General features: G+C 40.0%; 1 protein-coding gene across 2 annotated transcripts in view; it reads right to left on the bottom strand.

Moving 5' to 3' along the window:
* Window positions 1–24,394, bottom strand: part of xrn2 (5'-3' exoribonuclease 2) — an 85,127-nt gene extending 60,733 nt beyond the window's left edge. The window contains exons 1-11 of one of the 2 annotated variants that reach the window (XM_043696539.1): window positions 24,133–24,394; window positions 14,227–14,354; window positions 14,031–14,142; window positions 11,742–11,853; window positions 11,469–11,527; window positions 11,273–11,362; window positions 4,217–4,289; window positions 4,072–4,122; window positions 3,770–3,927; window positions 1,782–1,859; window positions 1,570–1,703 (exon numbers count right to left, since the gene is read on the bottom strand). In XM_043696539.1, coding sequence (XP_043552474.1) covers window positions 1,570–1,703; window positions 1,782–1,859; window positions 3,770–3,927; window positions 4,072–4,122; window positions 4,217–4,289; window positions 11,273–11,362; window positions 11,469–11,527; window positions 11,742–11,853; window positions 14,031–14,142; window positions 14,227–14,354; window positions 24,133–24,207 — 1,070 coding nt within the window. In that variant the 5' untranslated portion in view covers window positions 24,208–24,394. The remainder of the gene's footprint in view (window positions 1–1,569; window positions 1,704–1,781; window positions 1,860–3,769; window positions 3,928–4,071; window positions 4,123–4,216; window positions 4,290–11,272; window positions 11,363–11,468; window positions 11,528–11,741; window positions 11,854–14,030; window positions 14,143–14,226; window positions 14,355–24,132) is intronic. The other variant, XM_043696538.1, reaches the window with a different exon arrangement.
* Window positions 24,395–26,540: the final 2,146 nt, after the last annotated feature.

Genomic DNA, 26,540 nt, shown 5'->3' with positions numbered 1-26,540 from the left:
ATCAGTTCTGTTCATATGGAACTACTGTATATTATGAGTGGTTGCAATACACAAGTCACACATTTTATAAAACAATGCAGCCCACAAAACACTGAACTGCACACAGTGCGTGGAAATACAGTATAACAAATGTTCATCCCACTCAAGTTTAATTGCATAACTATTTTTTAACAAAAAAAACTTACCATGATTTATCCAATATTCACAAGCAACGACTTTCACAAAGGTAAATTTGAAACACCTTAAATTTACTCTCATTACTTCATGCTTATTGAAAAAAACTCTCTTTTGTGCTAAGTTCTGCACTGCCCTGTACAATTCCCAGTCTTTAATAACTGACTGGGGCAGAGTTAAAAATATTCAGTGAACATATTCCAAACTCAGTAGGTATGCTGCTGCAATCCTTTTACATCGCTACATCATGAGGGGGGAGGATTACATGTCATGAACAGAAAGAATTCTGTTATTTAGTTCATGACATTACTAAGAGCCTTACAAGTTTACCAACAAGCTCTCGAAAACCAAAAACAAAATGCAAGGGAGAGCTGACAGACTTAAAAAAATTACTGTGTTTTAGAGCAATTCTTTTGGGCCAGGAGAAGCAAAAGCACCTTCAGCCTCCTACCTATTAATACTGCTTCTTATTTTTAATGGGATCAGCCGCCCAATGAACCAATAATGAAACCCACTCAAATCCCTGGGCTTCAGAGCTTCTACCATTCACATAGTTCACAAATATCAGGGACTGAAATTTTTTCTCCATGTCTCAAGTCTGAACAAAACTTATAAATGGTAAAAACCAAAAGAACTGCAGATGCTGTAAATCACAAACAAAAACAGAAGTTGCTTGCAAAGCTCAGCAGGTCTGGCAGCATCTGAGAGGAGAAATCAAAGTTAACGTTTCAAGTCTGGTGAACCTTCCTCAGAACTGACATAATCTATATGTCGTATTCAGATAAATGCACTTTAAGTCCAGTAATATGCTATTTTGCAAGTGTGCAAGCATTATTTATTAACATTTCTGAACAAGGTTTGCAGCTTAGAATCTTGAAAATGCAGAACAATTAACTTAAAGCATAATTGTGAGAATGCACTGAAGTCAATTAAAACCCAGTTATCAGAAGGTAGCATCATTGCACTGCAAGCCTGAGTCTCTGTTGTTTGAAACTGTCTAGTTTCCAGCACAAAGAATCCCCCTCTATAGCTGGCAGGAAATAAGCCAACATTGACCTTGTTTTCACCTTAGAATAACAAGAACTCTTGTAAATTTCAACTGCTTTTCATGAAAGTATCAAATAAATTCAGCTTCACCAATCTGCTCTGCAACTCTTTTAGGTTAACTTTCTAGAAGTTGTTAGAATTTACTGAACAAAAGCATTTTAAACTGGAAAAATCAAGGTAGCCATATTTATTTTCTTAAAAAAATAAACAATGAAACTCAACACTGAAGAAGTGAAAAGCTGAGATTTTCAGAAAGGTATTGATGATCTAAACAATATATCTTCAAGTATTCCAAAGTGTACAGAAAAATGTCAAACAACATTGAAATAATAAAGTTAATTAGCATACCTAATTTCCAGCGATGGTAGATGAGGGAGGAAATCATTTCCCACAAAAAAACACATAAAAACCCAGTCATCAACGCTCCTCTCAAAATCGAACTTGAAGGGGAGGCTTGCCATAGTTAATTCTCTTTCCAAGTACTGGTTAAAATATAAAAAAAAATGTTTTGTTCATGCCAAACAAACATTTTAACAGTCAATTTTTTGAGATCAACCCACCTCACGCAATACAGTTAGTCGAATAAATATGAATTCCACTTCTGAGCCAATTGGAGGATTACTTCCTAATTGATCAAACTAAAGGAAGAAAGGAAGAAAAATATCATAATTTTGACTGTGAAAAACTCGCCAATCTTAATACCAACAACTTTTTTTAAAAAAAAACAAAGAATACACTTACCGTTATTACATTTATACCCAACAGAATATCTCCATTGTGTAGCAGCAAAGTACAGGGCTCCCCAATATATGAACATTTGGCTATAAGCACCCATGCTTATGAATGTGATCCTTTACTGGGATTTAATTTTAAAGATCTGACAAACATTTCATGTACTTACAAGCAGTTACTTTATATTGTCCTGCATTGCATCAGACTTACATATGGAGTCAAAACACAGAACCCATTCGTAACCTGGTGAACTGCCTGTACATTTTACCACACCACGATTTTTCTCATCTCCATTACTTGATATTGTTTTCAGCTGCTCAGCACCCAAGCTCTGGAACACCTTTCTTAACATCTTGAACTCATTTAAAACTTTTCTTAAAGGTCTACCACTTTGAACAAGCCTTTGGACGGCTATCCTAATCTTTCCTTATGAACACAGTAAGCATATCTAGTTTATTTGAGGGCACTTCAATGTCATTATTTATTGCTGACACATTTTGTCAAAGGTTTTCATAACGGATTCATCAGGACAATTTGCACGATGACCAACTCAAGGGGAAAACAAAGTTTATACAACATGAAATTACAGTAATAAATGGATGGAATGTTTAACATAATTAGTAGTGTTGCCATGGCAGAGTTCACTTGCCCATGAATTAGCTCATATCTCTCTGACTAGCATAAACAGTGGTTTTGTTTGATTTGGTATTCTTGCAAATTGTAGATGCGTGCAAGTCAAAAAGCTTTGACAAAATGCACTTTTTTTCAGTAATCCTCCAGTTCAGAATTACCAAATAGCTATTTGGTTGCTTTGCATCTTTGCACTGAATGACACACAAAGTAAACAAGGTAAGCAATCTGCCAAAGAATCGCTATTTTTGGAGTAATGGTAATAGGGCAATGTTACTGTAACAGTATGAACCTATTTGGAAAGCTGCATTATGTGGCACAAAAAGCTTAGCCTTGCAGGCTATAACAGAGCTGTCGCATTCCCATTAGCACAGTAGAAGCAAATGTAAAATCTGAATCTAGCATTACTTTTCCTTAAATGCCACTCTTAAAAGACAGTAATGAACCATTCTTAAGGGAATAAATAATAGTGATGTGCAGTGTGCTCAAAGCAAATTTTACTAGCATTCAATTTACAAAAAAATCAGTGTTGAGTCAGCATTTGCTGCAGGAGAAGAATAAACAAAAATGTGAGGAGTGTAAAATGATGGTGAGAAAGCATTAGCAATTTGAGTGTTTAAACCTGGCAATGTTGCAATGAAGAAGGTTGAAGTGATGTGCTTCAAAATATGGGTTGCTGCTGACCAATAGGCTGCAGGGATTCAGGTTTAATAACTCGAAGCTGAAAAACCTTTGCTCGTCAAGTGTTTCTCTGTTGTAAAGTGGGCTTTTTGGGAAGAGGTGTAGGAAAGTTAAGGAGTTAAACCATGCAGAGTAAACAAAACACATATTTTTGCTCTTGCAAGTTAAAGATAAACTTTTATTTGATGTCCACATCCGTGAGCTGAGCATGAAGTGCCATAAAAATGAGCGTCAAGTTAAATGTTGGAAATCTATGGCTGACACTCCTGCTAATCGATTTGCACTATGAATTAAAGCACTGTTTAAATGGTTTGGTTTCTCAAGCAATGCTTCAATATCTACAGGATAAAGAGTCAGGTGTTTTCACCCTCATATTGCCAAGTAATACAAGTCAAATGCCTCCCCATTTGACCAGAAAAGAAGAAATCTCATTTTATTTTCAGAAGTGATATTAATATTGCTGAAAGTAGTTAACAGCAACATTTTACAGCTTTTATTACCGTACCTCTCCTTGCTTTTCCTTTGGCAAACCCTGGCATTCTTTGATTTCATGGCCAACTTGATTACAAAGAGCACATGGCCTAGGCTGGTTGGGCTTGAACTCTTCCCTGATTATAGTGAAGTTTGGTTCATGAGTTGCCAATCCCAACATAATAAGATCAGCTGTTGAAAAGAAAGTAGGCATTTATATGCCACATAATTGCAGTCAAGATTCTGAAACAAAAGCAATCTTTAACAAGTTAAAAGATACTGAAAGCTAACTTCCCCAAGAGCTACACGGCTCATAGTATAAAGATAAATTCTCACCGTCAGCTCCACATAAACAATGATGGGTGTTTGGATCGTGGTTTGGCTGAGCTGCAAAGTAAAAATGAACATTTAAAAAAAAGATTACTGTCAACTGACCCCTCAGCACCCCAATCCATCTTCCAATCAAATATAGCACACATACCTCGTTGCCTTCTTATGTAATCCATGATCTTGTGTTCACCCTCACCAGGAACGCTTGCATCTGACAAAATAACCTAGTGAATTTTTAAAAAGCAAATTTATTATGTTATTGTGATCGAAACTAATTTCCATATTGACAGCATTATAAATATCACCACTTCAAAGAGTGTTCTCCACTTAATAAATGCAAATTCTATACCTATAATTCCCTATCTAGCCTGAATTGGCCCAAGTCAAAGATCTAACAGCACCAAAGACAAAAGAGAATTTTTTTCACCAGAGTGTCATGAGTCTTTGGAACTCTGTTCCTGGAAAGGTACTAGAGGCAGAAGCTGAAAAATGTTTTAAAAAGCAGGGGTAAATAGCTTCTTATTAACAAAACAGGATTTTTTTTCAAGGGTAAGCAGGAATATGGTGTATCATGATCTTATTAAATGGCAAGCAGTTTTGAGGTGCTCCTGTTTCTAATTTGGACATATTTAATATGGTGATAATATGCAAACTGACAAGAAGAAAAATGCAGACTGTAGCTAAATAAAAGCGGACTGGACGGGGGTGCATATAAGTGGAAAATGAAAACTATCCAGAGAATTAACTGAGGGAAAGTGACGTAGTTGGGGAGGACAACACAGAATGGAATAAATGAAAGGATGGGCATCTTGAGAAGTGTAAAATGAAGGTTGTTGAGACCACTGAAGATAACCATTCATGTAGACGAAGGTATTAAGGAGTCATATACAATACCTTAGTTTATTTACAGACACAAAGTATAAGAGCATGAAGTTATGCTAGAATGTATAGACCTCTAGCTTTATGCTCACTGCATAACAGGAAAGATGCAATTTCATTTGACAGAATCCAAAGGAGATTGACAAAGACATTCCCAGGGATAGAGAATTTTAAATAAAAAAAGATTGAAAATACTGCAGTTTTTTTTCCTTGGAAAAGAGAAGGCTGAACGAAGATTTAATTAAGACTGAGGCAGCTATGTAGGTGATTCGGAGGGGACTATTCCTAATACCAGAAAGGTCAATAATTGGGATCATAGAAGTCAAGTAATTGGTCAAGTAAAGAAATTAGGGAGTACCTTTTCTGCTGCTGCATCCTTTTGTAACCACTTGTTGCTTGGTTGGGATCAGAAATTTGATCTGTGATCAATGTTCCTGTCACCCAGGGAATTAAGTTAAATTACGACACCAAAAATATTTCTCCAATTAATGCATCAATTATCTGCAATTTTATGATTTTTAAAAATAACCCTTTATAGTCCCTTGACTTGGTCATTTATCAAACCAAGTTTTGAAAGTAAAATGGCCTTCATTAATCTTACAATGCTTCTAGAATTTTATAGTCTACTAAATAAACTTTCAGGAGCCAAATAGTTTGCTTTAAGCGGTTAGTTTTCCAAAGTTCTTAGGAACTTGAAAGATTGCTAACTTGCTGAACGCAGGAAGAGTCTGCTCCAGTGTTGACAGAAGTTCCCTGCACTCCACAGCTTTTCATAATGTAGGTTCTTACTCTACAATTGCAGCTTCCTAAAATGTAATTAGGTGCTGGGTCAAAAACATGGCTGCTATTGAGCTGAAACAAAATCTTGGGTTAAGCAATTCCGTGCTCATGGGAGTTAATTTTGGGATAAATAGTCAGTTCCTAACCTTGCTCTCCAACTCACATTTGTACTCTGCATAAGCACAGTACGTGAAAATGCATTCGGTGGGGAGTAATGGAATTCAAATCCAACTCTCATTGCTACATTAGTTGAATTACATATTCCTCTTTTCTATAAGAAAATCACCTTTGCTTTAAGTTCCCTTCTTGGCTTCCTGCCCTACCTGCAACCTCCCAGTCTAGCAGCCTCCCGATTTCTGTACTCTTCCAACTCTTTGCTCATCCCCTCACCATTCCATTGTGGCTGGTTGTGCGTTTAGGTACCTAGGACTAAAGTTTAGACCACCCCCCATTCTCCTCTGGATCTTAACATCACCACCCACCAGAAGAAGTGGTAGAGATGGGTACAATTACAATGTTTAAAAGACACTTGGACAGTTACATGAAATGGAAAAGGTCGACAGAGACACTGACCAAATGCAGGCAAATGGGACTAGTGAAATTTGGGATAGCTGGTCAGCATGGTCGAGTTAGACTGAAGAGTCTGTTGCTGTACTGTATGACTCTGACTTCCCAATCAGTTTGGGACACAAGGTGCACCGCCACCACCCCTACCCAGTGAAAGCAATACAACCTCATGCTACACGTTCCAGAATAACACACTCAAGTTCTCTCCAAATCAGATACCTGAAACGTACAGCACAGTTTATTTTTAAACATGATCCCAGTTCTAGAATCTCTCAAGAGGAAACATCCACTCCACATTCATCGTGTCATGGCCCCCCAGGATCTTACACCTTTCAATTAACTTGTTTCTTACTCTTCTAAACTTCAGTGGACACAAGCCTTGTCTGTCTATCCTTTCCTAACTCAGCCTGCCCATTCCAGTTACTGGACTAGTAAGAATTCTGGACTGCTTCCAATGCATTAACATCCTTCCTTAAATAAAGAGACCACATCTGTGCAAGTACTCTAGATGTGATCTCATCAATGCTCTTTAGAGCTGAAGTACAGGGAATTTGAGCAAGGAAATCAACATGTATTGCTACAATTGTATAGAGTTTTAGTCGGATCTCATCTGGATTACTGTGCGGAGTGCTAGTCTTCTTACTCAAGGAGGGTCAGACTTGCCACAGAGGGAGTGCAATGGAGGTTCACCAGATTAATCCCTTGGATGGTGGAATTATTTTAAGAGGAGAGTTTGAGGAAACTGAGCCTCTACTCTCTAATGCTTTGAAAAATGAGAGTAATCTCAAGGATTTCTTTTTAAAACAGGCCACAACAGGTTTTTTTGATCTAGTTAGGATGCTTCCTCCAGCTGATAATTGTCAAACCTGGAAACATAATCTCAGGACTAGAATCGACCTATTTAAAACTGAGATGAGGAGGAATTTTTCACTGAGTGGAGTATCTTTGGAATGTTCTACCCTAGGAGGCTGTGAAAGCTCAGAATGCAGATTCAAGGTAGGAATTGACAACAGGTGACTATAATATTAAGGGGTCTGGAGATAATGTGAGAATATGACATTGAGATGATCAGCCATGATCTAGATTGGGCAAGCTAATCAGGCTTGATTAGTTGAATAGCCTATGCCCCCCCAACTTTTGCATCCAATTCCATTCACATAAATAGCTTTCCTAATTATTTTCTGTACCTGTCTTTGGCAATTCATGCTCTCATCATCCATAACTCACTAATGAGTATGAATTGTCCACCTAAGAAATTCTGTGTTACTGTTCATGAGTTTTGTGGCCCCTTGTCACAAGTTGGCGTGTAAAAAAAATGGTAAAATTGTAAAATGGGGAAGCATTGTGACGCCTCTTTAAAAGCTGGTGTTCTTTCTGCTTAGAAATTTAAAAATGAAAGTAAGTGGTTAAGGAGCTGCAGGTGCTCTGAATTGACACAATGTATCAAAACGTCATTCATTTTGCAGGCCCAAGCAGCATAAATTCAGCCAATTAATTTAAAAAGGCACTTGGAGACTAAGAACCAATTAAATTCAAATCTGATGGCGCTGACAACCTGAAACCAATCATATTATAAGAATTCAAATTGTCATAGGGGTTATATAACAGAGAGGCAAATGTCAGAGAGCGGAGAGCCAACTGTTATCTGAAGGGACAGCAAACCCATCATCTAAGAAAGAAACACCGAGCTCTCACAAGAAATCTCCACGCTCTCTAAAAAGCACCATCTATAATGGTACATGGCACATTTAGTGAATATTCTTGACACCAGAAAACGATTGAGAAGGTATTTCGGATAGAAGAATTCGATAGAGGGAGGCATTCAGATCAGAAGAATTACAGAGAAAACATCCCCAACAGCAGAATCACACAGCATTCTGGAAAACGCAGTCTGTGAACTTTGAGAGACTAATTTTTATTGTTCTTATTATCTAGATTTATATAAGTGGGAACTGTGTTACTGAAACAGCATACCAATAGAATCTTGTTTTATATGGAAAGGTAGTTAGAGAGGGATTTTCCAGTTTGTTAGTTGTTTTGTTATTTTGTTCACTGTTGGAGTTACATAAATAAATTGTTACTTGTTAATTATAGAGTGGGTGAAAGGATTCCATTTCATTTCATTTTTAACTGATTGGGGAGTGAGCAATAGGTTATACCCTTTGTCACACTATAAGTTTGCAAGGTGAGGTGCTCCTCTCTGGGTGTTTTGGTTTTGATTATCATAGGGGGTGTCGACCTCCACTTTTTAAACAGTCCTTGTGAGGTTGACGAGTTCAATCCTAGAGCCTAATCTCTCATCAGAGTTGGCAGGTGTTTCCAGGAGGTGTAACTATTCCTTGACCTTGAGATCTCTGGCATTCCTTTCCCTGGTTCCTTTTCCATACTTCCTCTTGCCAACAAGTGTTCTCAAAGAATTGTCTCTCTTCATACAGCAGGAGAAAGTGAGGTATGCAGACGCTGGAGATCAGAGCTGAAAATGCGCAGCAGGTCAGGCAGCATCCAGGGAACAGGAGAATCGACGTTTCGGGCATAAAAAGGGCTTATGCCCGAAACGTCGATTCTCCTGTTCCCTGGATGCTGCCCGACCTGCTGCGCTTTTCCAGCAACACATTTTCAGCTCTCTTCATACAGCAGTCCTTCCAAATCGGTTTCTTCTAAGGAACGTCTCCCATATTGACCTTGATGTTGCATTTCTGGAGAGAAGCCTTTAAGTATTCTTTGAAAAGTTTCCTTTATCCTCCTCTCATTCAAAAGCCGCCCTTTAGCTAGGCGAAGATAATTTGCTTTGGCAGTCAGAACTCAGGCATCCCAAGCATGTAGCCGCCCCAGTAGAGTTAGTTGCAGGTGATCACAGCCTCAATGTCTGTCCTCCCAGATGACAGAGAATCTATCTCAAATAGTATTGATCATACTTCTCAAGGGTCTGGAGGTGACGCCTATACATGGTCCATGTTTCAGAGCCATATGGAAGAGTTAGCAGGACGACTGCCTTATACACAAGGATCTTAATGTCACATCATTAAGCACCTGAAGGCGCCACTCGCAGATTAGCTGTGGGGTTTGGATCTCCACATCGAGGTCAGTTTTAGATGAGGTGTGGCACCCCAGGGAAGGGAAATGTCCCAAGTTTAGGAGAATTCCTTGATTGATCTTAATGGAGGGATGGTCTGGAACTTAGGCGATAATGGGTTCAAATTTTCTTGAGGTTGTGGTGGAGACCAATTCTTTGGTATGCTTCTGCAAAGGTGTTTGTGAGTCTTGATGATCCTCTTCCACAAGTGCAAGAAATGACATGGCCAGCCACGAGTGCTCAAGTTCCACAGTGAGGTTGGTGTCATTTTCTTCGTGGATTTCAACCAGTTGAAAAAAGGTCCACACCATTAGGAAGCTTGTTCTCAACAAAAACAATGGTGGCAATGACAGTGGAGAAAAGGGCAGGTGCTATAACATATTCCATGCTGATTCCTGTCTTGACCTCAAAGGATTGTAATTTTAGACCCCATCAGCGATGCTTGTCACCAACATCTTGTGTGGAAAATAGAGAATGTCGATGAATTTCTCTGGACATCCAGCCTTTGCCAGGGTCTTCCACAGCACATACCAACTGACTGAATCAAAGGCCTTGGTCAGAACAATGAAGGCCATGCAGGGTGCTTGGTGTTATTGGCATTTCTCTTGGGAGTTGCCAAACAGTGAAAATCATACCCATAATTCCACAATTTGGACTGAAGCCACACTGGTTTCAGGAGCAATTTCCTCAGAGACTGGCTGAAGGTGCTTAGCTATGATTTAGATAATCTTGTAGCAGTGGCGAGTAGGAGATTCTTCCGTAGTTCCCAAAATTCATACTCCAGGTTGCAAACTCCACAATTTTAACATGTCAAATTTTCACTCTTCCTGTCAAAAGAACAATTTTGTATGTTCCTCCGTATACTCCATTTGCCAGATCTTTGCTCATTCACTTAACATATCAATATTTGTGGCCTCCTCTAACCTCTTCCCAACCGATTTTCCCACCTGTCTCCATGTCATCAGCGAATTCAATATCACGCCTTTGGTCCCTTCATCCATGTCATTTATATAAACTGCAAAAAGTTGAGTCCTCAGCACAAAGCCCTTGAGTACACCACTCATTTTGTCTTACCAACCAGAAAATTACCCATCTTGTCTAATGTTTCCTGTTAACGAGCCAATCTTCCAACCACGACACTACATAGCTCTTATATCATGAACTCCTATTTTCTGCAATAAACTCAGACGTGATTCTTCATTAATTGTGTTCTGGAAATCTATATGCAGTCCATCCATTGGTTCTCCTTTAACCACACCAAATGCACTTCTGCAAGGAACTCCAATAAGTTGGTTAAACATGACTTGCCTTGAATAAAAGCTTGTCAACTCTGTTCAATCACCTTGAACATCTCCAAATGCCCCCCTACGACATCTTTAATAATCAACTCCACATTTTTCCTGTAAGAGGTGTCTACCGCACGTTTTGAATAAGAGTTGTATTCACTATTCTCTAATCAAGGGAACCTTCTCCAGGTTCAAGAGAATTTTGGAAAATTAAAACCAATGCACAAACTATACCACTAACCACTTCTTTTAATACATGATATTTCTGTTTTAAATATTTGTTACCAATAAAAACACCAAAATTGCCAAATATTTTTTCACTACAGTAAAAAATGCTGACAGGAATACAGAATATCACTTTTTTTTTCAAGAAAAGAGCAATTTGTGCAAACTAGCATGCAAGGACATAATTTACAAAACAGTCCAGTATCTAATGCAGTCAACTGGTGAGGAATTTCAAAGAGTTGAAGAGAAAAAGTTTCATTCCTGACTCAGCAAGGAGTATAACAGCGTAACCAGAATACCACTGAGCATCCAGATTTACAGTATGACAAAATAGGCTGAATGTTTCTCCCTCACTCATACTCTAGATGCTAAGAGTGAGAAATAAATTGACACTTACAGTTAAGGATTTCCATCCGGGGTCATTGTTTAAGCGATCAGCAACATAGTACCGAAGACACTTTGCTAAGTTATCCATGAATTCAGTTCCCTTGAATAAATCAAAAGGAGTAATTCAATAATAATATTTTGCAACCACAAGTGACACAAAACAGATTGGAATTTCACATATCCATTTTCAAATGATTAATACTTACAGGAGTAATGCAGTTGCTATCAAACCGCTCTTTGACCTCTTCTTGGGGTAGAAATCCACCTGCAAAATAGGAAGGCCAGTTTCACAGTGGAGAATAAGTACAGAAGCAAAAAGGTAATCTATATATAATTTCTTAGAAATGCTACATAATTCATATTAAATTTAGTCAAACATTTTGATTCATGATTTACCAAGAGAGGATGTCCATCAAATGTTGCTTCCAACATTATGAATTGGGAAGAGAAATAAATGCCATAATACAAATATATCATACCTTTAGAAAGCACTTCTTCCCTCATTTGTCTCTTTTCTTCAACCAGTTCCAGTCCTTCTTTGGATGCACGAAACCGTCGAGATCGCTGCTGGTTCATTTTGGCACGAGGAGCCTAGAATATCCAATACATTTGTTGCTTATATACTTGACTTCTCTTTCTCATTATGTGGCCATATGTTGGATAATATTTACATACTCATGTTTTATCTTTACTTCTAACTACTGGCATGTATTTTTGGCTATTATGAAAATTATTTCATAATAAAATCTTTGACATATTATAAATTGAATTTTGACAGCCAACAGCTTACAAAGTAATACAGTTCCGAAATGGATCCAAACAGTTAAATTGCTGTTTCTATGCCAAAATCATTGAAGAACCGGTCAGAAAAACATCAGTGTGCAATGTATACAAATCTCTACCACCAATACATGTGCAAAGTTAGGTGAAAATGACAATTACAGATTATGTGGCAGGTTAGTATCTGTGCTTTGGTATCATATTTGTAACATTGGCAGATTTATTTTTAAATGACTGAACATGAATGAGACATTAAAATATGAACTAACTAGTAAATGAAATTTCAAAAAGCCACAATATTTCTTAAAACTTGAGAGAATATTATGATCACTTTATATTTGCCAATTTTTTTTTGCAATTTGCACATTTCCATGGCAATATACAGACCACTACAAGTTATGTTTTCATGCTTTGCACTCTTACTTGGTGCTGCTAAGCTATTCTGAGCAAAACTCTGCGGTCATCTTTGTACAAAGGAGCACTGATTTGTATCTTGGCAGACGTTACAAATCTACAATACAGGTAGACAATCCTTTATCCGAAAAGCTCCGAAATCCGAATGTTTCTTCATTAAATTTATTTCTCATTAACACGGTTGTTTGGCGTGCAAACAGTTAACCCAACTCTACACCCACTTGATGTGTGTCACTCAGAAGCGACATGGGGCCCAGCCCTAGCAGGCCTCAATTCTGTTTCAGGACCTGTTTTATTCACAGTGAGTCTGCTGGTTGGTAAGATTTCTTTAAAATTTCACCATCAAACTGTCACTTATTCTGAAATTTGAAAAATTTTGAATTCCGAAAACCAGTTGGTCCCAAGCATTTTGGATAAAGAATTGTGCACCTATACTTTAGTTAGGTAATTAAATACATATAATTAAGCTATTGACATTCTATATAATAAACATTTCATTGATGCAGGAAATGAATACTTGCAAAATTTAAAATCCCACCAAAATGTTCACCTCCTAACGCTCACTACAATTTACAAGTAAGTATACTTGTGGACTGCCTATCTACACAAAAATACATTGAACAAAATTGTCATTCTGCAGTTCAAACAGCTCCTTAACACAAAATGATAGATTGGATAAATTGGATACAGAACTGGCTCACAGATAGAAGGTGGTGGTAGGAGAGTTGTTTTTCAGACTGGAGGCCTGTGACCAGTGGAGTGCCTCAAGGATCGGTGCTGGGTCCTCTACTTTTTGTCATTTATATAAATGATTTGGATGCGAGCATAAGAGGTACAGTTAGTACGTTTGCAGATGACATCAAAATTGGAGGTGTAGTGGACAGCGAAGAGGGTTACCTCAGATTACAACAGGATCTTGACCAGATGGGCCAATGGGCTGAGAGGTGGCAGATGGAGTTTAATTCAGATAAATGCGAGGTGCTGCATTTTGGGAAAGCAAATCTTAGCAGGACTAATACACTTAATGGTAAGGTCCTAGGGAGTGTTGCTGAACAAAGAGACCTTGGAGTGCAGGTTCATAGTTCCTTGAAAATAGAACCACAGATAAATAGGATAGTGAAGGCGGCATTTGGTATGCTTTCCTTTATTGGTCAGAGTATTGAGTACAGTTGGGAGGTCATATAAAAGCGATCTAAGGGGCAAGGTTTTCATACAGAGGGTGGTACAGGTATAAAATGAGCTGCCAGAGGAAGTGGTGGAGGCTGGTACAATTGCAGCATTTAAGAGGCATTTGGATGGGTATATGAATAGGAAGGGTTTGGAGGGATATGGGCCAGGTGCTGGCAGGTGGGACTTGATTGGGTTAGGATATCGGGTCGGCATGGACGGGCTGGACCGAAGGGTCTGTTTCCATGCTGTACTTCCCTATGACTGTATTCTTGGGCAACAAAACAAATGCACCAAATTAACTCAATGGTACACGTATTATATATAGGTTACTATATCCAATTATCCTGTTTAAAAACGCTCAAGATTCATCTGACTAACTTTAATGTCTATAAATAGGTACTTACCACTCCATCTATTGCCATATAAAGTAGACGCCTGGGTCTAACTATATTAAACAATCGATCAATATATTCGAATATGGCCACCATCATTTCATCCTCATTCTTGGGAGCTGGCCTGCAAAATTCATTCAAAATTGAATCAGAACTTTTCCTGAATTGACAAAAGAACAAAGAGTTATTCTAAAAAGAGAAATATTACTTGTTTTCTGGATGCGTGCATGGATGAATAATGCCATTCATGTCCAAGTACAGATTATCAAACTCCACTTCATTTGGATTAGGCTTGCTGCTGTCCACAGGGGCTTTAACTCCATCGACTTCTTTAGCCTGCATAGGGTTGAAAATCAAAAATACAGTCATAACATATAAATAAAGCTCTTGCAATTAAACCTCTGAACCTTTTTAGATTAGATTACTTACAGTGTGTAAACAGGCCCTTCGGCCCAACAAGTCCACACCTGCCCGCCGAAGCGCAACCCACCCAGACCCATTCATCTACATTTACCCCTTCACCTAACACTACGGGCAATTTAGCATGGCCAATTCACCTAACCTGCACATCTTTGGACTGTGGGAGGAAACCCACGCAGACACGGAGAGAATGTGCAAACTCCACACAGACAGTCGTCTGAGCCGGTAATTGAACCCGGGTCTCTGGCACTGTGAGGCAGCAGTGCCAACCACTGAGCCACCGAGTTATTCCTAAAAATAAATATAGGAAATAAACTGCTCAAACTACGGTTTTAAACACACAGGTAAAGTATCACAGCCTTGGTGCAATAGCAACCAATGTGCAAGAGAAGACAGACCATATCCAATAAGTACTTGCAAATCACTTGAGCTTGTCACATGGCTATCAGGAAAAATATCCCATCCTTTGCAGCAGAGATTGGGAGGAGGGGAAATAGCACAGATTTACCAGAATAAGACTGTGGCTAACAAGAATGAACTAGAAGTTGTATAGGCTGGACTTACATTTATATTCTCTAGAATACAAGATGATTCCTAATAGATTTGTTTTTGAAGGATTAAATGGGGGGATCGAAATAAACTATTTCTTCGGGTAAACAAGAAAGTAAAACTTCAAAATTAGAACTGCTGTACCTCAATTACAACTTTCCAGGCACTCCAATTCTGTTGCTAACCAAAAGCCTCATGAGGTCTGACGTGAATATGTTCAACAGCTGAGCATCCAGTTTCCTGCACTACTGAATCCAAAAAATTCACAATCTTCTCAGTAAGGAATATTTTTGGCCTTAGTCCTAAATGGCCAATCTCAGCCAGATATGATCATCCCTTATTCTAATAGTGTGACCTTGAATTCTCAACTCCCCAGTGGAAACATTATCTCAGCATCTACTTTGTCGGGACCATAAGTAATTTTCTACGTTGAGACTCAAAGGAGGGTTAATACTTTTCCCATATTGGTGTTCACAAGTCACAAAACCTTGGCTTTTAAACCCAAACTGTGCAATTGCTCCGCATTTGTAAAAGAAGTGGTGGACTCAAAAAACTTGCATTTTGTAACACTTCTCATGATCTCAAGGAATCCCAAAATGGCTTCTGCATAGTTGCATTATAGGAAATGAGGCAACCAATGACTGCACAAAGAGTCTGAAAACCAACTGTGCAGCAAGCAATCGGATCATCTGCTTTCAATATACTGACCTGAGAAATAGGTATTGGTCAAGATATCAGGAACAGCTTCTCCAATTTTTTCTTTATATTTTAATGAAATACAATATTTTTTGACATAACAGAAAAAGGCAAACTGTCCCACTGATTCTCTAATGTTAAGATTAAATATCTGGACTGATATATTAATGTAGGAAGAGGCATAATCAAGGAGTCACTGGGTCAGTCATACAGCATGGAAACAAATCCTTTGGTCCAACTCATCCATGCCAACCAGGTTTCTTAAACTGAATAAGTCCCATTTGCCTGCACTGGGCTCTTATCCCTCTAAACCTTTGCTGTTCATGTATCTGTCCAAATGTAATTTAAATGCAATTGTACTTGTCTCTAACATTTCATTTGGCAGCTCATTCCACATAAGCACCACCCTATGTGAAAACGTTGCCCTTCAGGTCCCTTGCAAATCTTTCCCTTCTCACCTTAAACATATGCTCTCTAGTTTTGGACTCATCTACCTTGGGGAAAAGACCTTGGCTAATCACCTTTTCTGTGCCCCTCAATTTTAATAACCTCTATAAGCTCACCCCTTGGCAGCTAATGTTTCAGGGGATAAAGTCCTAGCCTATCTAAGCTGCCCTTGTAACTCAAATCCTGCAGTCCCGATGACATCCTTGTAACGAATTTTAGCACCCTTTCCAGTTTAATATCATCATTCCTATAACAGGTCAAAGACAATTATTCGCAGTACTCCAAATGCAGCGTATTGTACAGCCATAACATGATGTCCCCTCCTACACTCAAAGCTCTTACTGATTTAAGTAAGCATGCCAAGTGCCTTCTTCATCACCCTACCTGTGATGCGACTTTTAAGGAACAATGCACCTGCACCTCTAAATCTCTCTGTTTGAGACCACTCCCCAGGGCCCTACCATTAACTGTGTACATCCTGCCCGGTTTGTCTCACCAAAATGCAACACCTTCCATTTATTTAAACTCCAACTGCAATTCTTCAGACCAGTGGCCCAGTTGATCAAGATCCCATTTTACTCTTAGATAACTTTCCTCACTGCCCACAATATCTCCAATTTTGGTGTCATTTGCAAACTTACTAACCATACCTCCTGTATTCTCATCTCCCTACCCCTGCCAGTCTTGCCCCTCACACCAGCAGGAACATGCTGCCCCTGACCTTCATTATCTCAATTTTCGAAGTATTCCATTGCCAGACATTCCTTTACGTGCAAATAGCCTCCCCCAGTCAACTTCTGAAAGTTCCTGTCTATTACCATCAAAATTGGCCTTGCCCTCGTATAGAACTCTATCTTGTGGACCAGGCCTTTCCTATAACTATTTAAAAGCTAACAGAACCATGGGAACTGGTCCCAAAGTGCTCCCCCACTGACAGTCATCTAGCTTCCCTTTTTCCGAAGAGGAGATGGAGTTTTGCTCCTTCTCGAGCAGGGCCATCTACACATTAATAGAGAAAATTTTCTTGAACACACAAATTCCTCCCCATTCAAACCCTTAACACTATGGCAGTTGGAGTCCAAGTTAAAATTCCCAATTATTACAACCCTATTATTCATAAAGTTATCTGCGATGTCCCTACCCATTTGTTCCTCAATTTTCTGCTGACTATCCCATCAAACTGATCACCCCCTTCTTATTCATCTTCATTGACAAGATCATTTTCCCTAACCTTACCAGTATTGGTTCATAAAGAACATAATAAGTTCAAGGCTATTTTCTTAACGAAGCTGATTTCAAGTCATGACTGCACGGTAATACAGAAACAATGGCATAACACTTTACACAATGCTTGATGCACAAAATAATTTTGAAGAGCTTCAATTCTTATGAAATCAAAATTACGTTCAATTATATTAACACCAAAGTTACAACAAACACATCATCTAAAATACATTAGCAACACACAGACAATTGGTTCGAGTACGCGGGTTCTACAATTATTGTTACTTGGCTCCACACATAGTAGTGTGATGGAAGTGATTCGGACACAATTCATGCCAGTCTTTTCAGTGGCTAAATAACCAAGAGGAACACTGGTCACAGTTATTCAAAAAGTAACACTTTCACTTAGTAGACAATGCTGATAACATTTCTACATATGCGATTTGGTTATGATAGAACAATCATTTACAAACTTAAGTTTAAACTGCACTCAGATCACATTTAGACTTCATGTTCCAAATCAATTAGGTAGTTAAACCAAACAGACTCCCAGCATTTGTTGCAGGTACAATTATCTGATTCTCCCATGAAGAAGATGCTACGACAAATATTGAAACTAAAAATATTCAAAACGTTCCTACAAAATATTCTGTCTTGATCATTTCCTACATGCCTTGCCCAGTAGCTTGCCATGAAAAGAAATTTCTCAACCTATTTATAACATTGGTAGTTACAGGTGAGCTGCCAGAAGACAAAGTTGGCTAACGTGGTCCCACTATTTAAGATAAGCGGTAAGGAATTACGCATCTGTATAGTCTGACATCGGTGGTGGTCAAGTTGTTGGAGGGAATCCTGAGGGACAGGATTTACATATATTTGGAAAGACAAGAACTGAATAGGGAGAGCTTTGTGCACGGGAAATTATGCCTCACTAACTTCATTCAGATTTTGAAGTAGTAATGAAGAGGATTAATGAGGGCAGAGTGATGAACGTGATCTATATGAACTTCAGTAAGGCATTCATCAAGTCCTCATGGTTGACTGGTTAGCAAGGTTAGATCTCATGGAATACAGGAAGAACTAGCCATTTGAATACAGAACTGGCTCAAAGGTAGAAAACAGAGGGTGGTGGTGGTTCTCAGTTGCCTTTTAGACTGGAGGCTTGAGACCAGTGATGTGCCACAAAGATCGGTGCTGGGTCCACTTTTGTCATCATTTATATAAATGATTTGGATTGGAACATAAGAGGTATAGTTAGTAAGTTTGCAAATGACACCAAAATTGGAGGTGTAGTGGACAGTTACCTCAGAGTACAATGGCATCTTGATCGGATAGGCCAATGAACCAAGGAGTGGCATATGGAGTTTAATTTAGATAAATGCGAGATGTTGTATGTTGGAAAGGCAAATCATAGCAAGATTTATACACTTAATGGTAAGACCCTGGGGAGTGTCGCTGAACAAAGAGACTTTGGAGTGCAGGTTCATAACTCCTTTAAAGTGAAGTCGTAGGCAGTTAGGATAGTGAAGGCAGCATTCGGTATGCTTTCTTTTATTGGGCAGAGCATTGAATATAGGAGTTGGGAGGTCATGTTGTGGTTATACAAGACGTTGGTTAGGCCACTTTTGGAATATTGTGTGTAAATCTGGTGTCCCTCCTATTGGAAGGATTTTGTGAAACTTCAGAAGATTCAGAAGAGATTTATAAGGATGTTGCATCTGGACTGCGACCCAATGCCTGAACACAACCATTGTTTCCAAGTTTGACACTTACTGTGTATCATCTGGTGGTCTTCAATCCGCAGCCTTCAAAGTTAGATTGTGCTAATTGCATCTTTCTGTCCCCTCTTTGAGTTCCAACTTACTGTTACTTCTGTGGTACCCTGGTATGTTCTTCAGTCACCCCTAACAATCATATCTCCTCTTACACAAGTGCAGGAAAGACATTTCCTTTGAACTGGGGAGACCAATTGCAAATTGGGCTTTATAGTAAGACATTCTTCAGTCCTTGTCTGTCCTTAAATTTTCAGTAGCTTGACGTTTTAATTGTCTGCCTAAGTCATCTGTGACTTTTTAACTTTGTCCACCCAGTCCAACACCAGCACCTCTGCATCATAAGTCGGAACTCTGTTCTCTACTTCCCACCTTGTTTGGTGGAGCTCAGTGAAAACTTGAATTTTTTGGTGACATTATATTGGTATAATAAATATGCAGGGATCTGCTAGGTTCACCAAAAAAGATTTGAAATGACAATGGTAAGGTTGAATTCTAGAAAACACAGTACAAGACAACCTCTGTTATCTGCAGAATTGTTTTCCGCGGCCAGAACATATTATAGGGAACATTCTGGAACCCAGGGACTAGGAAGGTATGTTTCCCATTTAATTGAATGGGTTCACTCCTATCCGCGATTTTGGGCTTCTGCAGTAGGTCCTAAAACATATACCCTGCGAGTATGGAGGGGACGACTGTACTTGAAGTTTATTGCTTCCCAGAATCACAATGAAGTTCCTTTGTTGTCATCATTTTCAAGCCTCCCTGCATATTTATTGTGCCAATATAATGTCACCAATCATATCTATCCCAACCTCACCATTCCTTCAGACTTCTTAGCATGTTGCAAAACCACTCCTCCAATACTGCTTACCATCCAAGTGCAGGAAATGAAAAGGCTGTTTTTTTTTAAGCCTCCTGCACTCTTACAATCCAAGAACATCCAGGAGATGGGAGAGATACTAAATGAATATTCCACACCAGTTTTTACTGTGGAAAAAGGAAGAGGTTGGAGAATTCAGGGAAATAAATACTTACTTTCACATTACAGAAGAGAAGCTCAGGGGGTCTTGGAGAATATAAAATTGGATAAATTGCCAGTATCTGATCTAATGTAACCTAGAACTTTGTGAGAAGTAAAAGGGAGGAAATTGCGAGGCTCCTTGCAGAAATATTTGCATCACCAATAACTCCTAATGAGGTGCCTGATGACTGGAGGATAACTAACGTTGTATCTTTGTTTAAGAAGGGTTGTAAGACGAAACCAGGGAACTACAGACCCGAGTCTGATTTTGGTTGTAGGTAAATAGTTGGGAATCGATTCTAAAAAGGTAGAAAGTATAGACATTTGAAGAGGCAAAAATTGACCAGGGATAATCAGCTTGGTTTCGGCGAGGAAAATAGCATCTCACAAACTTGACTGAGTTTTCGGGAGCAAGTTATCAAAAAGATTGACAAAGGCAGAGCAGTCGACATTGTTTACATGAACTTTGGCAGAGTCTTTGACAGGGTTCTGCATAGTAGACTAATTAGTAAAGCTAGATCACATAGGATTGAGGGTAACCTTGCTAATTAGATACATAATTGGCTTAAACGAATAGACAGAGTTGTTGCTTTACAGATTGGAAGCCTGTCACCTTGGGGTGTTCCACAGGGATCAGAGCTAGGTCCACTTTTGTTTGTTATTCTATACAAGATTTGGATGAGAATATAGAGGGAATGGTTGAATAGTTTGAGGACGACTCAACTTGGTGGCATAGTAGATTAGAGTGGTGCTGGAAAAGCACAGGAGGTCAGGCAGCATCCGAGGCGCAGGAAAATTGATGTTTTGGGCAAAAGCCCTTCATCAGGGTTTCCAGCATCTGCAGTCCTTGTTTTTACCTTGGTGGCATTGTAGACAGTGAAAAAGATTTTCTAAAATTACAAAGGGATCTTGATCAAATGGGTCAATGGGATGAAAAATGGCAGATGGAGTTCAATCTGGATAAATGAAAGATATTGTATTTTTGTACAACACACAAGGTAGAACTTGTACAATTGATGGTAGAGCTTTGGGTGGTGTTGTAGAAGAGAGGAATCTAGGATTTCAGGTCAATAGTTCTTTGAAGTTTGCATCACATATAGACAGGTTAAGAAGGTGTTTAGCATGGTTGCCTTCCTTGCTCAGTTCTTTTGAATATAGGTGGGAAGTCACATTGAGGTTGCCCCGTACATTGGTGAGGCCTCTTCTGGAATACTGTGACAAGTTATAGGAAAGGTATTAGTAAGCTGGACAGGGTTCAGAAGAGATTTACCAGGATGATGCCAGGGATGGAAGGTTTGAGTTAAAGAGAAAGTCTGGATAGGCTGAGACTTCTTTCACTGAAATGCAGGAGGTTGTGAGAGGTGACCATACATGAGGGGTACAGATAGGATTAATGGCAAGTATATTTCTCCTAGGATGGGAGATTTAAAGACCAGGGAGCACATTTTTAAGGTGAGGAGAGAGAGAGAGAGAGAGAGAGAGAGAGAGAGAGAGAGAGAGAGAGAGAGAGAGAGAGAGAGAGAGAGAGAGACAGACATGAGGGCAATTTGTTTTTTTAAACACAGCAGGATGGTTTGCACATGGAATGAACTTCCTGAGGAAGTAGTGGATGTGGGCACAATACAATGACAATTGGATAAGTACATAAATACGAAAGGTTTGAGGGATATGGGCCAAGAGCAGACACATGGGACTAGTTTAGTTTGGGATTGTGTTCTGCATGGACTGGTGAGACCGAAGGGTCTGTTTCTCTGCTAGAAGACTGTATAACACAAACACTCCTTTCCAAGAAAGAAAAGCAGTTTACTTGAATTGCTTTCAATCTCACATATTGTATTCATTCTCATGACAACATCGCCTTTAGTGTGGACACTAAATGCAGATTAAATCAATTAGACAGCAAGTCAGCATGGATCATGTAAAGGTGAACCATGTTTAATTTTATCAAGTTTTTAATGATATAATCGCTGATGAGGGTAATGTAGCTCACATCATGTCCATTTGATAGCAGTGCCAAACAATAAGTTTGCAGCAAAGTTGAAGTCTTTGAATAGAAGAGATAGAGACATAATGGATTAAAAATTCAGAACATCGATCGGAAACACAGCACAGGTACAGAGTGATACCACAGGAGTCAACACAGGCCACTGTTTATCCTGATCTATACTTATACTCTGATATGTAATGGATTTCAAAATTTGCAGATGACAAAACATGGAATTGTGAACTGAGACTTCAGAAGAACATTGGCTGCTGGAACTGATGTACACATGACAGATGAAATTTAATACAAAGAGGTGTGAAATGACACATTTGACCGAGGAAGACACCAACAATTAACAAAATGGTATGATCCTAAGGGGAATGCAAGAACAGAGACTCTCTGGGGTAAAGGGGGATAGATTGCTGAAAAAGACAGGGCAGGTTGAGAAAATGGTCAAAAAGACATCCAGGATCCTGGGTTTTATAGGCAATTCAACTGTAGCTTTCAAAAGGGAAAAGGGTTTCAGGGTTATGGCGTATAAATAAGGGATTAGGACCTACTAGGTTGCTCTTCCAAAGAGCTGACACGAATGACAGCTGAATGCACCTACGTGCTGTTTTTGTGACCACCGTGACTTTTTTTTTCTTCATTCTTTTTCATGGAATGCAGACAGCACTGACAAGGCTAATTTTATTTGATCATTTCTATTTACCTTTGAACTTAAGAGGAGCAGGGCCATTTCAGAGGACAGTTAAGAGTCAACTCATTGCTGTGGATCTGAAATTACACGCAGACCCAACTCTCTATGAACAGCAGATTCCTTCCTGAATGAAATCAGTTTTTACAACAATTAATGAAAGCTTAACTTCTAAATTTTAACTGAATTCGAATTCCATCAATAGTTGGATATGATGTGAACCTGTCTCAACACATCATTAATTAGCCTGAGCCTCTGGAATACAAGTCCAAATCTTACAGTCAGTGGAACAGATCACAAGTTCCAATTAGGTCCTGCGCAGCTTTGTAAACTGAACGAAGTTCCAAATTTCAGATCATAACCTCAATCTGTATTTTTTCGGTAAAAGCTGGTGATTCTTCTATTCCCACTTACACATCTGCTAGATAAATGTTTTGATTCTGTGTTCCCATTACCATGTCCTTCTACCTTGATGATTCATCATTCTTGTTATCATTAAATCTGATTTCAACTCAGTCACAGACATCACATTCTGTTCATTTCCTCATCCCATATCCTTGCTTCTATTTTTGTTCAAAACCTGTTAACTTTCCCCATTGATTGACCCAACCTGTCAACTGCTTTTCTACTCCTCCTTGCCCAGAGACTGCACTTCAAATTCACAGCAGGCGTTTTGCTTCTACCGCAAACAAAATATTATAAGAGCAGAATTAGACCATTCAGCCCAACGAGTCTGCTCTACCATGCGATCATAGGTTTCTCAACTCCATCCTCCTGCCTTCTCCTCTTACTAAGCAAGAATCTACCTCAAAGATCTTTAAAGATCCAAAGTAGCTATACAAGAGGGAGTTAGGCCAGCCTACCACAGAGAGGATCACAACGCTTGGAGAATTACGGAGCAAACTCACAAATCCCCACCATCATGAACCTCGGATCGGAAACGCTTTATAATCGCTGATGCTTTTGCGAACATGAAAATGCAAGATTCGAATTTCCAAAAAGTCATCGACACAGAACCAAGTTTGGGGAGGGGGGGGAGGGGAAGTGTGTGGGGAAAGAAGACACTGACTTTCGTTTTCCCACTTGACTCAATCGGTTTCATGGGGGGGGGGAAACAATTCAAATGCAAACCTTCCCCTCGAGGTTTTCAGCTTTCCACTCTCCCTCTGTGGGAATCAGGGGGCAACGGCGGTGGTCAGGAAGGGAGGATTTGCGGGGAGAGAGCGGGTTGGCTTCAGGCCTAGTTTCCCAAATGCATACGGACACACTAGGCCCGGCACGCAGCCTCGACCAACACGCACCTTCTCCTCCACGCAGTTCACCACGATGGACGGATACTTGCGGCTCAGCCAGCGGAAGAAGGCCGGGACACCCATCCTTGTGGCCTGGGTCGGTTAGTTGCCTGGGTGAGCGCCGCAGCTGTTGCTTCCCCACCGAGCGTTTTCCCTCCGTCTCAGTCTCGGCTCCGACAGCGTCAGCGGTGGGGGAGGGTGACCGAGCCGCCTCGCGCTGCTGAGCCAAACCCGGGCAGCGCGCACGCGCCGCGGCCCCCCTGCTCGTCTCGCGCCCCCTCCAACCAATGGGACGGCGAGGACCCAGCCCCTCCCCAACACGACTTCCGCCGCTGGTCACTCGCATACACCACTTTCTGGCCGCGTCACTTGGAGTCAGAGGTCACTTTCAACCGGAAGTCCGCCTTCCGCATGCTTCACCTCCCCGCTCCTACTCTGGAAGGGCCCCTTCGAGGTCGGAAGAACGGTCGCCGGAATTGACTTGTGAACTCTGCTTTCTCTCTCCGCAGAGGCTGCCAGACCTGCTGGGTTTCTCCAGCAATCTCTGTGCTTTTTACATCCGCGGGTCTTTCCCTTGTTTTCAGGTTTGTCAGGTTGCTTGAGGCGTGAAAAATTGTCGGGTAAAGGGAGTTAGTCGCGCAGGCGATTCGTGGAAACAATCGTTTCGCTTCTCGTTTGCAATTTTCTTCGCTAGCTGGGCTGCACCAATACATGATACGCAAAAGTAATTAAGAGCTTCATGAATACAGAACTGGGAACATCTCTTATGATAAGAGGGAACGCGATTACGAAATTGTCATATTACTATATGGATCCAAAAGTTGGAACAGAAGTTAGACAATGGAAAATAAAGGCAACGGATATGCAGTTTCTGGGACATAAGATGAAAATGAGACACAATCGCATACAAGTAATGAAGAAATTCTGAGGAAAGCAGGCACACGAGATAACCTTTTGTGGATGATCGTCCAGAAACAGTTACAATATTTTGGGCTTTTACATAGGAGAGATAAACTCGAAGTAATATTCACACCACCCAACTGTCAGGCAATGATCTCCTCAAATAAGAGAATCGAACTAACCAACGATCCAACCCGTTTCAGATGCATAACTATCGACTCCTTAGGCAGCACCTTCTAAACTCACGGTCACTACAATCGAGAACAAGATTTGGAGATGCCGGTGTTGGACTGGGGTGTACAAAGTTAAAATCACACAACACCAGGTTATAGTCCAACAGGTTTAATTGGAAGCAAACTTGCTTTCCGAGTGCCGCACCTTCATCAGGTGATTGTGGAGGACACAATGTGAGGCACAGAATTTATAGCAAACGTTTACAGTGTGATGTAACTGAAATTATTCATTGAAAAATACCTTGATTGTTTGTTGAGTCTTTCATTTATTGGAATACCATGATAGTTTCACTTCTTTCATGTGTAAATCACAAAACTTTTATTTAAAAGTTAACTGTAACAATTGGTGTTAGCTCGACAATATGTTGAAGGTGTTAGCCCCCTGTGTTCTCTGTCTGTGCCATGATGTTTAGATTGATTCTAATCTAAAAAGTGAGATAACAGAGTTTTACATGAATTCATGCAGTTTTTGAACAAAGTACAATGTAACTCCACAAGTACAAATTCACCCCACAAACATATATGTATATGTGTGCATGTGGGTCTTTGTGTGTGTTTGTGTGTCTGTCTGTCTGGGTTGGGAAGTTGTGAGTGTGAAAGAGAGTGTATATGTGTGTGTATGTGAGTGTAGAGTGTCTTACGTCTGTGAGGGAGTGCATGTGGGAGTGTGTGTGTGTCTGGGGTGGGGGATTGTGAGTGACTGCGAGAGAGAGTGTTTATGTGTGTGCAGACACACAGACACAAAGACCCAACAGGCACACACATATATATATATGTTTATGGGATGAATTTATACTTGCAGAGTTACACTGTACTTTGCTCAAAAACATCAAGAACAAGGGTTGCCGATGCGTGGCAACATGACCACCTGCAAGTTCCATTCCAGGTCAGACACCATCCTGAATTGGAAATATATCACCATTCCTTCATTGTTGCTTAGTCAAAATTCTTGAATTTCCTCCCATACAAAACAATGGTGTAAAAACGAGGTAAAAACAATGACTGCAGATGCTGGAAACCAGATTCTGGATCAGTGGTGCTGGAAGAGCACAGCAATTCAGGCAGCATCCGAGGACAGGCAAAATCGACGTTTCGGGCAAAAGCCCTTCATCAGGAATAAAGGCAGAGAGCCTGAAGCGTGGAGAGATAAGCTAGAGGAGGGTGGGGGTAGGGATAGAGTAGCATAGAGTACAATAGGTCAGTGGGGAAGGAGATGAAGGTGATAGGTCAGGGAGGAGAGGGTGGAGTGGATAGGTGGAAAAGGAGCTGGGCAGGTCCGACAAG

This window comes from Chiloscyllium plagiosum, chromosome 9, assembly GCF_004010195.1.
Source record: "Chiloscyllium plagiosum isolate BGI_BamShark_2017 chromosome 9, ASM401019v2, whole genome shotgun sequence".
NCBI lineage: Eukaryota > Metazoa > Chordata > Chondrichthyes > Orectolobiformes > Hemiscylliidae > Chiloscyllium > Chiloscyllium plagiosum.
Note: the sequence above shows the minus strand (reverse complement) of the source record. Positions and strands in the feature narration are given on the sequence as shown.